The sequence below is a fragment of the Elephas maximus genome, chromosome 18 (genome assembly GCF_024166365.1).
Source record: "Elephas maximus indicus isolate mEleMax1 chromosome 18, mEleMax1 primary haplotype, whole genome shotgun sequence".
In the NCBI taxonomy this organism is placed as follows: Eukaryota; Metazoa; Chordata; class Mammalia; order Proboscidea; family Elephantidae; genus Elephas; species Elephas maximus.
Genome location: NC_064836.1, coordinates 30,944,045 through 30,957,013, shown reverse-complemented (window position 1 = coordinate 30,957,013; position 12,969 = coordinate 30,944,045). Strand labels below are relative to the sequence as shown.

General features: G+C 37.9%; 1 protein-coding gene across 1 annotated transcript; it reads right to left on the bottom strand.

Moving 5' to 3' along the window:
* Positions 1 to 354: 354 nt before the first annotated feature.
* Positions 355 to 666, bottom strand: LOC126061748 (keratin-associated protein 6-5-like). Its single transcript, XM_049858492.1, has one exon. The coding sequence runs from the start codon at positions 664 to 666 to the stop codon at positions 355 to 357; it is 312 nt and encodes a 103-aa protein (XP_049714449.1).
* Between the last annotated feature and the right edge of the window lie 12,303 nt (positions 667 to 12,969).

Genomic DNA, 12,969 nt, shown 5'->3' with positions numbered 1-12,969 from the left:
TATTGGACATTAAATGATCAAAATAAAAACCAGCACTGCTTTTCCAGATGAAACAAATTTATTAGCTCATCAGAAAAACACATCCCAGAGTGAAAGACATCAGGATGGTTGCTCTGAAGTCATCATCCTGATGAAAGTTTAACTGTGAGGTCACAGGTGGATTTTCTGTTCTGCCACCTCTCACGAGGCAAATTCAGGGAATTGTTGGTTAGATTGCAGGTCAACAACAGACCATACCAGACTTCAATGACATAGTATAATCATCACCCAAGGAAGAGGCTCAGGACATGTTGCATTCAGAATTGGTGAATCACAATGTCCAGGTGTAGAGAGTAAGAGTCTCCCAAGATGTCCTCAATAGTAGTAGCCAAAGTCAGAGCCGTAGCCAGAGCCACAACCGTAGCCACAGCCATAGAGAGAATGGGAGCCATAGCCATAGCCACAGCCCAGTCCACGGAAGTCACGGCCATAGCAGGAGCCATAGCCACAGCCCAGGCCTCCATAGCCACAGCCCAGGCCTCCATAGCCACAGCCCAGGCCTCCATAGCCACAGCATCCGTAGTCACGGCCCCCATAGTAGTTTCTGTAGTAGCTGCAACACATGGTGTTGGTTGTTGAGGATGCCTTTGGATAGTGAAAGAGTGTAGGTGACTGCAGTCTGAACATCTCTCCTTGCAGAGGGCCTTTTATACTCTCTCGGTGCAGGTGGGATCAACCTCATGTGCTCATGCCGTTGGCTAATTTGCTGGACCAGGCCGAGTAATCTGTTTACTGCTGGTTCTAAGGGATGGCCTCAGAGGCATTGTGGAGATTTTCTTTGTTTAGCCTCCTATAAACCAACTGTGGGTCATTAGTAAGAATTAGCTCATCTTCAACCCTTACTCACACCGGATCTTCAAATTACCCCTTTGTAACCAAACTTTATGGCAGGAAATAGCATTTTGGGTAGGCCAACTCTGACTTGTTCTAGTCAACCAATAATTTTATCTTCTTTTTGCTGACATTCAAAAGGTCACGGAATTCTACCTTAACTTTCAGTTTCTCCATCTGCCCCCTTGTGCTCCAAACCCACCTTTTTCCTTTAGGGATTCTCATTTTCACATCAGATGGTTTACCACTAAAAGCCAAGTAGTGTCACTCAGCTTCATGAGAATGATGACAGAAAGTCAATAGACTGAAATTCTGGAACACCAGGTTTGAGAGAAATGGGCTTTCTTTCTCACTTACATCAATATTAATTTTTATCACTCTGTTTTAAAAAATAAATCAAATGTTTTCACCATAGTTTCAAATTTATATCCTGAATCCATAGCCAGGAAAAGAAAAATGAAAAAATGGGAATAATCAGACTTTTTATTTATAAAATTTCATCTTCAGGAAATAATTTTGTTTAAATGTCAAGATATTGGTGATGTTATGTTTTGGCTAGAAGGTGAGTATAGGTAGATCTTTATTTAAAACCGGGATACTGTCAGAGATATCTTTTCATGGAACCTAGTAGATTTCACCAGCAAACAAGATGTTGTTGGTAAAATATCTCAGACTATAGGAAACATATTACTAATGACTTTTTTTTAGAACTGCAATGAAGCCCACAGCTGTATTCAGTGATTAAGAGAAATACCCCTCTGAACTCTCTGAACTTCAGTTACTAGTCAAAGACTTTCTAGACCTCTGTAGAGCATACTACATGTGAGTAAAACTTCTGCAATCAGCTCTCTGGATTCAAATACTAACCCCACCACTAATAGCTGTGTGATCCTCAAGCACGTTACTTCATCTCTTTGTGCCTCAGTTGCCCCATCTGTTAATGGGAATTTTGCTAAGTACCTACTCACAAGGTGATTCTGAGAATCAGATTACTTAGCGTGTCTCAAGCACTTTGAACAGTGTTTAGCACATAGTAAATACTATAATAATGTTTGTTATCATTATTTATTTCCTCTCAGAATTGTTTCCCTGGATATAAGCTTTAGGGGAGAATTGATGGATTAAACAAGAGAATTCAGGTACAGTTAAGTCCTCACTTACAGGCCTTGTGTCACTGTAGGTAAAGAGGACACCTGCTTTAAAGCTGTCCATCTAAGCGTGGAAGAAGGAGCATTCCCTGTTTGCCCTAAGAAGGAGCAAGTTCCAAGTTCCCAAAGTAAACACAGCACATGCAGGCAGAGGAGGCAAAGACAGGTGCACAGCCAGGTGGGTCTGAGTGAAGATTCATTAGTTTTCCTGACATGTCAAAAGCTTTGAATGCTAGGCGATGTGGTTATGAATTAGCCAGTTTTATCCCTATGGCAAGGAAAAATGGTGATATTGACTGCCCCAGCCACAGATATCAGCACAGGAAAAATGAAGGTGCTCCCTCCCAATCAATAGCATATCACTGACTGCACATTAATCCACCTCAGGAGGAGGCATAGAATAGTGATGAATTCTTTAATGCAATTGAGTTTTAATCCTCACACTAGAAAGTAATTAAATTTGGTTGAGTTTACCTGGAAAGGACAAGAATAAATGCTCTGCCATCTAGTGGAAATGATGACTCAAGTTAGATATTTGATGGAATACAAGAAACCGAAGTATATTTGTATACTTGTAAAGTTACATCTTGTAAAACTGTTACATGAAATATGTATTTAAAGTGAATCATTTTATCTAAGAAGAAATATTGGGCACTATTTCAGATCTCATACTTCAAGCAAACCTTGCCTTTTAATATTTCTGTTTCCCCAAAGGCAAACATAATGACTTCCTAGAGGCAGAGGAAATTGAGGGTATGAAGAGGCCCTGGTGGTGCAATGGTTAAGCATTTGGCTGCTAACTGAAATGTAGGCAGTTGGAACCCACCCAGCAACTCTGAGGAAGGACAGCCTGGCAATCTGTTCCTGTAAAGATGACAACCTAGACACACAACTTTTGCCAATTTAAATTTTTACAGGTGTACAACTTATTGACGGCAATTACAATAATCAGCTGTACAACCCTACCCTTAATCAATGCGATTTTCCCATCACCATACACCATAAGCAATAACCCCCCACCCCTTTCTCCCTCCCTTCTGCCCCTGGTAACCACTAACAAACTTTCATCTCTACACATTTGCCTTTTCTTGTCTTTTTATATAAGTGAAATCATACAATATTTGTCCTTTTGTAATTGACTTATTTCACTCAACATAATGTCTTCAAGCTCCATCCATATTGTAGCATGTAGCAAGACTTCATTTCTCTATTCTGTGTGTACCGCATTTTGTTTATTCATTCATCTGGTGATGGGCATTTAGGTTGTTTCCACCTTTTGGCTATTCTACTGCAATGGACATTGGTGTACAAGTCACTGAGTCTACCTGGGAATAGAATTCCTGGGTCATACGGAAACCCTGGTGGCATAGTGGCTAAGTGCTACGGCTGCTAACCAGAGGACTGGCAGTTTGAATCCACCAGGCGCTCCTTGTAAACTCTACGGGGCAGTTCTACTCTGTCCTATAGGGTCGCTATGAGTCAGAATAGACTTGAGGGTACTGGGTTTGGCTTTTTTTTGGTTTATGGTAGTTCTATTTTTAGTTTTTTGAGGAACCACTACACTGTTTTCCATGACATCTATACCATTTTGTATTCCCACCAGCAATGGATAAGGGTTCCAATTACCATGCGACCTTGCCAACATTTGTTAATTTCTGGGTTTTTTTTTTTTTTTTTCTAAGTCTCAGCCATCCTCGTGGGAGTGAAATGGTATCTCATTGTGGTTTTGATTTGCATCTCTCTGATGGCTAATGATATTAAGTGTCTTTTAATGAGCTTAGTGGTCATTTCAATGTGCTCTTTGGTGAAAATTTGAATTGGCAAAAGTTCTGTGATAGACATATTTACAACAATGACCAAAAAAAAGAGTAGGTGCTGTTATATCCCACTTCATGGGATTTTTTTCTTGATTTGCAGGTTTAGAGTCATGGCTTCATAGGACATCCTAGTTAATTGTCCTAGTAACATGCTAAAGCTTCTGTTCTACCTCCCAGTTTGTTTCGTAGTTCTTGGGGCCCTAAAAGCTTGCAAGTGGCCATCCAAGGCACAGCAATTGATCTCTATTCACCTGCAGCAGCATAAGAAAATAAAGAGTCATGAACAGGATTAGGAAACAGAATGTTTGGCTAATCGCCTCCATGAATATCTGCCTCTTTTGCCATGAGACCAGAAGAACTATATTGTGCTGGCTACTATTACTGAACATTTTGATAAAAGATTCTATATAAGAATGCTGATTTAAAGGGGGGAAATGCGTAACAGAAATTTTCATGGACTCCAGACTGAATGAACCCCTGAAACTATTGCCCTGAGATACTCTTCATACCTTAAATCAAAAATATCCGCTGAAGTCTTAAAACTAAACAATAAAAAAAAAATAGTTTAGCTTAATTAGTAGAAAAAATCTGCCTTGAGCAATATACTCTTTTAAGAATTATCTATATGGGATCAAAATGACAACAGCAACTTGAAAAAGATTAGATAGGAAACTTAGGGGGCAGTGAGTTTACGTTAATGAAGGAGGAACAACTCAGAAAAGAAGGCTGAGAATAGTTACACAACTCAAAGAATGTAAATGTCACTAAACTGTACATGAGAAACTTAAAATATTAAAATAAACAAATTTTTTTAAAAAATTACAGTCTAGAAAACCCTAAGAGGCAGCTCTACTCTGTCACAAGGGGTTGTTGAGTCAAAAACTGACTCAACAGCAGCTAACAACAACAACGATAAATACATTTTTTCCATAATTTCTGTGATTTCATAGAACCTCATCATGGAATTTTAATTTATGCTCTCCACAAGCAAGAGTTTTTTTAACACCAGGTCAAGAATTTGTCATTCAAGACATGTGATTTGATTGTGAAAATTTTGACACAACATCAAATAATCTTGTCTATAATGCCTCACTAAACGTAACAAAATAGAGATTTATGAGAGTGTTGCTGTCGGCGTTGTTTGTGGTTAATGTAAAAATAACTTGTAACAAGGACACCATTGCCTGTGGTTTGCCACACCTACAACTGAAGAAGTATAAAAGGTCTTGTGAAGATGGTGATGTTCAAACTCAGGAAACCATCTTCCTCTCCAACACTTGAACCATCCACTCCTGACACCATGTACTACAAGGGCAACTACTATGGTGTCCTGGGCTGTGGCTATGGCTATGGTGTCCTGGGCTGTGGCTATGGCTATGGTGGCCTGGGCTGTGGCTATGGCTATGGTGGCCTAGGCTGTGGTTATGGCTACCGTGGCCTGGGCTGTAGCTATGGCTGTGGCTATCGTGGCTATGGTGGGTATGGATATGGTTGCTGCCGCCCATCCTGCTGTGGAAGATATTGGTCATATGGCTTCTATTGAAAAGTTCTACAGCCACTGATCCCACTGAATGGGTCCACGTCCAAAGCATGGATTTTTCTTCCAGTCGGATTCATCCCGTCTCTTGTCTTCAAAATAGCGATAATCTAACAATAGACTGTCATGAAAGAACTGCAGATGTCATCTTTTTCTGGTTCTATTGTGTAATATCCTAAAGAATACCTTTTAAAATGCAGTAAAATATTCCTTTACTTATTTCAATAAATCTATTCTCTTCAAATATGGTATGATTTTATGCTTATTATTATTTACCGTCGTTCTGCATGAAGAAGATTGTAAGATGGAAGTCACAATCCCAAGGGGTTAATTGGCTCAGAAGACCAACCACGAGGATCCGTTCTTTGGAAAGAAAGCTCAGCCCTCACACACACTATTTGACGGTTTTAATTGTCCAAAGCAACAAGCTCCATTTCCAACTTCCACATGCTAATTCCCTCCATGCTTTTTTTTTTTTAATTTCTATTTTTTGTCCCTTATATATGTACCATACCATTTAAAGCTGAGCTTATTATGCATGCTTCCACTCACATAATGTTGGCTTCTTCTCTTGGACTCAATGGCAAAAACATTCAAAGCAGACCTGAATTCTGATAGCTGCACTGGATTGATTTCCTGTCTCCATTTCCCCATAGCACAGAGGAACACACATTTGAAGGATGCTTCTGTGAATCTTCCATGGTGCCTTCTTCTTTACCACTTTCCTGTGGCTTCATCACAAGAAAGAACTTCAGTTGTTTGCTGTATTCATACAGACCTCAGTTCCAACCTGAAATGGGTCATAGGACATACTGTGCCAACCGTGAGAATCTGGCTGTCATTTAGCAAAACTTTTTACACTAGACCATTTTGACTATAAAATGCATCTCATATATTCCCTCCTTCCTTCCTTCCTTCCTTCACTCATTCATTCGCTTCCCAGCTCCTAATGTATTCCAGGCATGCTGCTGGCATGCTGCTGTGCTGGGAGAAAGCATTTTGTAATTCTGTATTTGACATTGTTTCTGTTGAGACCTTGCTCAATTACATGAAGGTGTGCCACCTATAAAAACTCTGATGTTTCCAGAATATTAAAACTTGAAAGTAGAATATTCTAATCTGTTTTTAAAATGTTTCAAATGAAAATTTAGTGGATCTTGACCCCATTTATATACATCTATGTATATAAATTTTTTTTTTTTTTTATGTATGTAAGATCACGTAACTTCTCGATTAATTTATAAAATCAGACTTTGACATCAAGGAAGAAGTATATTCATTTGACAAATTTCAAAAACAAATTTCATGGTTGGATAATAAAATTAGAAATTCAAATAATTGGTGAATTCTTCAAATAGGTATATTTTTCAATTAAAAAATAACTGAATTTAGAACCAAATTTTAAATGTATGTATTACAAAGTCTTAAACCAAAATTTATTAAAATATTAAAGCATAACAGATCATGAGAGTTCTTTTCCTCAAAAACAAAATATTTTAAATGTTTATGTGTTTCTTTTAATTTATTATTTTATATATTAGTGGCTATTTACTGGTAACTAATACATGTACAAAATTTATAAAAAATTAAAATCAAGTTGAAATAGTTGTCGAGTCAGCTCCAACTCATAGTGACCACATATATAACAGAAGGAAACATTGTCCAGTCCTGTGGAATCCTCACAATTGTTGCTATGTTTGAGCCCGTTGGTGTAGCAACTGTATCAGTTCCTCTTATTGAAGGTCTCCCTCTTTTTTCCTGACTCTCTACTTTACCAAGCATGATGCCTTTCTCCAGGGATTGGTCCCTCCTGATGACATGTCCAAAGTAAGTGAGACAAAATCTCACCATCCTCACTTCTAAGGAGCGTTATGGTTGTACGTCTTCCAAGACTGGTCTGTTCATTCTTCTGGCAGTCCATGGTATATTCAATATTCTTTACCAATATCATAATTCCAGTGCATCAATACTTCTTCAGGCTTCTTTTTTTGTTGTCCAGCCTTCACATTTATATGAGGTGATTGAAAATATCATGGCTTGCGTCAGACACACCTTAGTTATCAAAGTGATATCTTTTCTTTTTTAAGATTTTAAAGAGTGCTTTCGGAGAAGATTTGCCCAACGCAATACATTCTTTGATTTCTTGACTACTGCTTCCATGAACATTGATTGTTACTCCAAGTAAAACGAAACTCTTAACAAAAAACTTAGAAGTATAGTTTTATTACCTAAGTGATTTGAAAATCACTGATTTAGACCAGGGGTTCTCAAAGTATGGTCTCAAAAACACTTGAAGGATTCCAAGACCCATTCAAGGTTAAAACAATTTTTATAATATATTTGTCTTTTTTACTCTCTTGTTCTCATGAATATACAGTAGAGTTTTTGAGAGGCAGCATGATGCATACTATCACAATAGTTCTGGTGCAAAAGTAGATATGAGAATCCTACCGTGTTCCTTTAAATCAGACATAGGCAAAAATGTAAAACAATTCTGGTATTATTACTAGTCTTTATGCTTTATAAAGTGATTATTTTTTCCTAAAAATATGACATTTATATTAGCATGTAAAGGAATATTGTTACTTGGATATGAATTAATATATATATATTTTTTAATTATCAGTTTTCATTTCCAAAACTGTTAAATATCAAAAAATATAGTACATAAATAATGACTCTTTGAGGTCCTCAATGATTTTTAAGACCAGTGAGTTTGAAAACCACTACTCTAAACATACAAAATCTATCCACCCTCATTAGGTCACTTCCAGGAAGGAGCTTGCCTGAACTATTTTGGTTTAAGTTCTCAAAAATGGGATTTACCTAATTATTGAGTAACATTATGCTCTTTTTTGTTCTTTGTGGCTTTTTAAAGCACAATTCAAATGATACGATACATATTCTGTAAAAAGTATTTACAAAAAATTGTGACTAATTTATCAGTACCTCAATATAAAAACTCAAGTAACCAATTCCACTTAGAAATAACATCCTGGAGGCACTTAATCTGTCCAGAAGAATTAAGAGATTCTATTTTTTTTTTTTAATACAATGAGGCCATCACCCGTCTGTTAGTTTGTCGTACTGTGGTGGCTTGCATATTGCTATAATACTGGAAGCTTGAGAATAGATTAGACACACTGAAAATTAATGACTGAAGGCCAAGAGAGTTGTGGAATGACATCAAAGACATCAGACATGAAGAAAGTAAACGGCCATTAAAAAGACAGGAAAAAAAGAGAAGACCAAAAGTAGATGTCAAAAGTGACTCTGAAATTGTTCTTAAGTGCAGAGTAGCTAAAGTGAACAGGAGAAATGGTGAAGTAAAAGAGCTGTACAGAATATTTCAAAGGGTGGCTCAAGAAGACAAGGTAAAGATTACAATGAAATGTACAAAGACATGGAGTTAGAAAACAAATAGGAAGAATATGATTGACGTTTCTCAAGCTGAAAGAACTGAAGAGAAAATTTAAGCCTTCAGTTGTAATACTGAAGGATCCTAAGGGCAACAAAATGAATGATTCAGATGACATCAAAACAAAATGAAGGAACACAGAGTCACTATACCAGAAACAATTGGTGGACATCCAAGCATTTTAGGAGGTAGTATACAAACAAGAACTGTGAGTAGTGAAGGAAGAAGTTCAAGCTGCACTGAAGGCATTCGCAATAAACAAGGCTCCAGGAATTGACAGACTACCGACTGAGATGCTTCAACAAACAGATGAAACACTGGAAGTGCTGTATCAGCTACCTGAACAACCAAATAGGAGAGATCCATATTCATGCCCATTTCAAAGAAAGGGTGTCAAGCAGAATGAGGAAAGTATCTGACATATTGTTAATATCACACACCAGCAAAGTTTTACTGAAGGTTATTAAAAAATGTCTATAGTTGTACATTGACAGAAAATTCCCAGAAGTTCAAACCAAATTCAAAAGAGGACATGGAACAAATGATATCATTGCTGATGCCAGATGGATCTTGGCCTAAAGCAGAAAATACCAAGAAAATGTTTACCCATGTTTTATCAACTAAGTGAAGGCATTAGACTGAGTGGATCATAACAAATTACAGATAATATTACGAAGAATTTGAATTCCAGAACACTTCATCATGCCCATACGGAACCTGCACATAGGTCAAGAGGCAAGCTGGATTGTATGAAGAAGAATGGGGCATCAGGATTAGGGGCAAACCCATTAACAACATGTAATATACGGGTTGCTGAAACTGAAGATGAATGAAGCTCTTACTGATGAAGGTAAATGACTACAGCCTTCAATATGGATCATACTCGAACATAAAAAAAAAACTTTTTTTTTCATACTTGGTTCAGTAACCAATGCCCAAGGAAGCAGTTGTCAAGAAATCAAATGATATATTGCATTGGGTAAATCTACTGCACAAGGTATTTTAAAGTTTTAAAAAGCAAAGTTTTGATGACTGAGATGCAATTGACTCAATCCGTGATCTGCTCGATAGCCTTACATGCACGCAATAGGTGGGCTATGAAAAAGGAAGATCAAAGGAGAATTGATGCCTTTGAAGTGCCGTGCTAGCAAAGATTATTGAACACCATGGAGTGCCAAAGGAGCAAGCAAATCAATTTTGGAGGAAGTACAGGCAGAATAGCTCCTTAGAAGAGAGGATGGCAAGATTTCATCTTGTTTACTCTGAACAAGTAGTCGGGAAAAACCAATCCCTAAAAAAGGGGTCATGTTTGGTAAAGCGGTCAGTGAAAACGAGAAAAACCTGCCATGAAATGGATCAACACAATAGCTGTAACAAGGGACTGCAATATACCAGCAGGCGTAAGGATGGTGCATGACCAGGCAATGTTTCTTTCTGTCATACATAATGTTGCCACGAGTTGGAGCAGAATTAAGGGCAGCTGACAACAGCAACATACAATAAGAATAATATAGCCCATGGCTTTTTTCCCCCCCCTTATCTTTTCACTTTTGTTTCTCAGAACTATATGTAAACCTCAGCTTAAAAAAAAAAAAAACTATCTAAAATTAGGTTCCTAGTAGAACAATCTTCTCTTTTTCTTTATTTTTGTATTGGTTAGTAGTAGAAGCAGTTGCTTCTACTACTCGAAGACAATAGTGTATATATTAAGAATTTGTTTCTCTCATAAAATCTGAAGTCATCTAGATCTATTATGAGGTCCTCAGGAAATAGGCTTATTCTAGATCATTGCTTCATTATGCATAATATGCAATCTTCGTCCTCATGATTAAATATGGTGGCTTTCATATTCTAGGCAGTAGGATCAAGGAATACACAAAGAAAAGGGTAAAGGCTACATGTAAGATAAATCTTAAAGAAAGTTCCAGGAAGCTTCCACACAACACCTCAAATCATACCCGTTGGGCAGAACTTCATCAAGTGGCTGCAAAGAAGCCTGGGAAATGTAAACTTTTTTCTGAATTGCCCTGTACCCAGCAAAAACTATTATTTTCAAAGAAGGGGAAAACTAATAAAGAAACAGTAGTCCTTGTTACAACTAGAGTCCACTAAGGGAGACAAACAATATTGGGGACTAGGCTAGTACTCTAATGAGCATATCAGGTTGGTCATATCAAAAATTTTTGATAAATACAATTTTTGATAAATACACTGCCTTTGTGGCTATTCAGAGGTGATGGTGATCCAAAAGAGATAAGGATATGGTCGTCAGTCCTTTATAACAACATTTATATAGAAACTGTGCTTTCGTATGTACCTACAGGCAAACTGAAACCAAACCCATTGCCATCCAGTTGATTCCAACTCATAGAGACCCTATAGGACAGAGTAGAACTACCCCATAGGGTTTCCAAGGAGTGCCTGGTAGATTCAGACTGCCAACCTTTTGGTTAGCAGCCAAGCTCTTAACCCCTGCACCACCATTCATACATAAACAAGCTAAATGCCATTGCACACAATAATGGTTCCATTTCCTATTAACAGATGCTTTTGTCTCTGGCAGCTTTACGAACTCCCACAGTTAGGTTGCATCATTCAGATATGTGTTGTTAGGTGGGTGTAAATGGCTAGCTATTCTATCTGCCATATTTCTTGTTTCTCTGGCTTCAGCAGCAAAAAAGTGCAACACACACCCCTGATAATGCGTATTCGGTAGATCTGTTATCGTTGCAGCAAATGAAGTCTTCCAGAAAAAGTCACCTGGTTCACCTTGGCGAACAATGTTTCAGCAAGCTAGATCCTTGCTTTTCGCTTACATTAGGGATAATCTTTCTTCTTCCAACTTCTAATCTGGTGAAAATAAAACTACTTCTCTCCATTATTCTAGTTTTCTTCCAGAAGCCAGCATAATGAGATAAAGAAATCTCCATTCATAACACATCAGTGGGGTGTGATGGCTCTGAACATCACGTGCATGCTCCAAACAGTATTTTCAGAGTCAAGCACACAAGGTCAGACAGCACTCCAGGTATTTCAAAAACAGATTCATTCTACAAAAAACTTTCAATAGTACGATGTGTTTACATTATAAGATATTTTATTGTCTCAGGAACCGATTCAAATAATTCCACTCCATTTTTCCCTCCGGGGTGGTAGATTTTTCTCAAAGGCCCTTACATAACTGATACATCTTCAAGCAATGAGCAATATAAATAATATTACTCCAAACAGTGTCATTAATATATGAACATATCCCTGTGGCTAGGAGAGTTTCTGGCACATAGCTCATGCCTAATAATTTTTTTTTAAGAAACGAATAATGTTGGAAAGCAGTCTCCCCGAAATGTCATATATAATTTCAGCAGAAGGCAAGAAAGCAGGGATATAAACTATCCCCAGGGTCTTGATGCACTAATAACGTTATTTTGCCTAGAGGGCATTCGCTGTGCCTTTCTGTGCTCTCAGTGGAGTGCTCAGAAGGGATCATAGTTTCAGCAGAAGAGAGAAAAAGACACACTCTCGGTCTCTCACCAACCGTGTTATGGCTGTGAGTAGATTAAGGATGCATGAATGATATGGATCATTGTGTTTGACAATTCAAGTCAGTAGATCAAAATTGCCTTAAAAATAAAATAGAAAGAACTGTTTAATATGTAATGGAATAAATTCACGAATTCAGCTAAGTTTATGTATGCCATTTTCTAAGAAATTCTGTGTGGTTTTCATTGTGTAGCTAGGTTTCAGACAAGTAGACACACCACAGTGCCCTCCTCCTTTTATTTTTATTTTTTCCAAACCATCCGCTCTTGCTTCTTCCATCTGATTTCCACCCAGTGTCAGTAGGGGCACTTCAACTGCTAAATGTAATGTTCATCTTAAACTCTAACCTGTCCCGTGGTCTTTCTTAGGACAAAATTGAAGTACTTTGATGAGTGAGAACAGTTCTCTGACTGGATCATGCACCACCTTCATCTGGTTGCCTTCTGAACAGAATTCAGAGCTCACAAGTATAAGTACGTGTTCACTGTGTCAACACTCAGCTGCCCCATGAGGTACCTCACTAAGGACCTCAGGGCAAATGCAGTACCAAGAGAGCCGTTGAGGGTGCCAGTAGGGGAATGAATGGGAAATTCTTCAGACTTCTATCTGGACTGTTGCAAGAGGAAGGCTGAGTTGGAG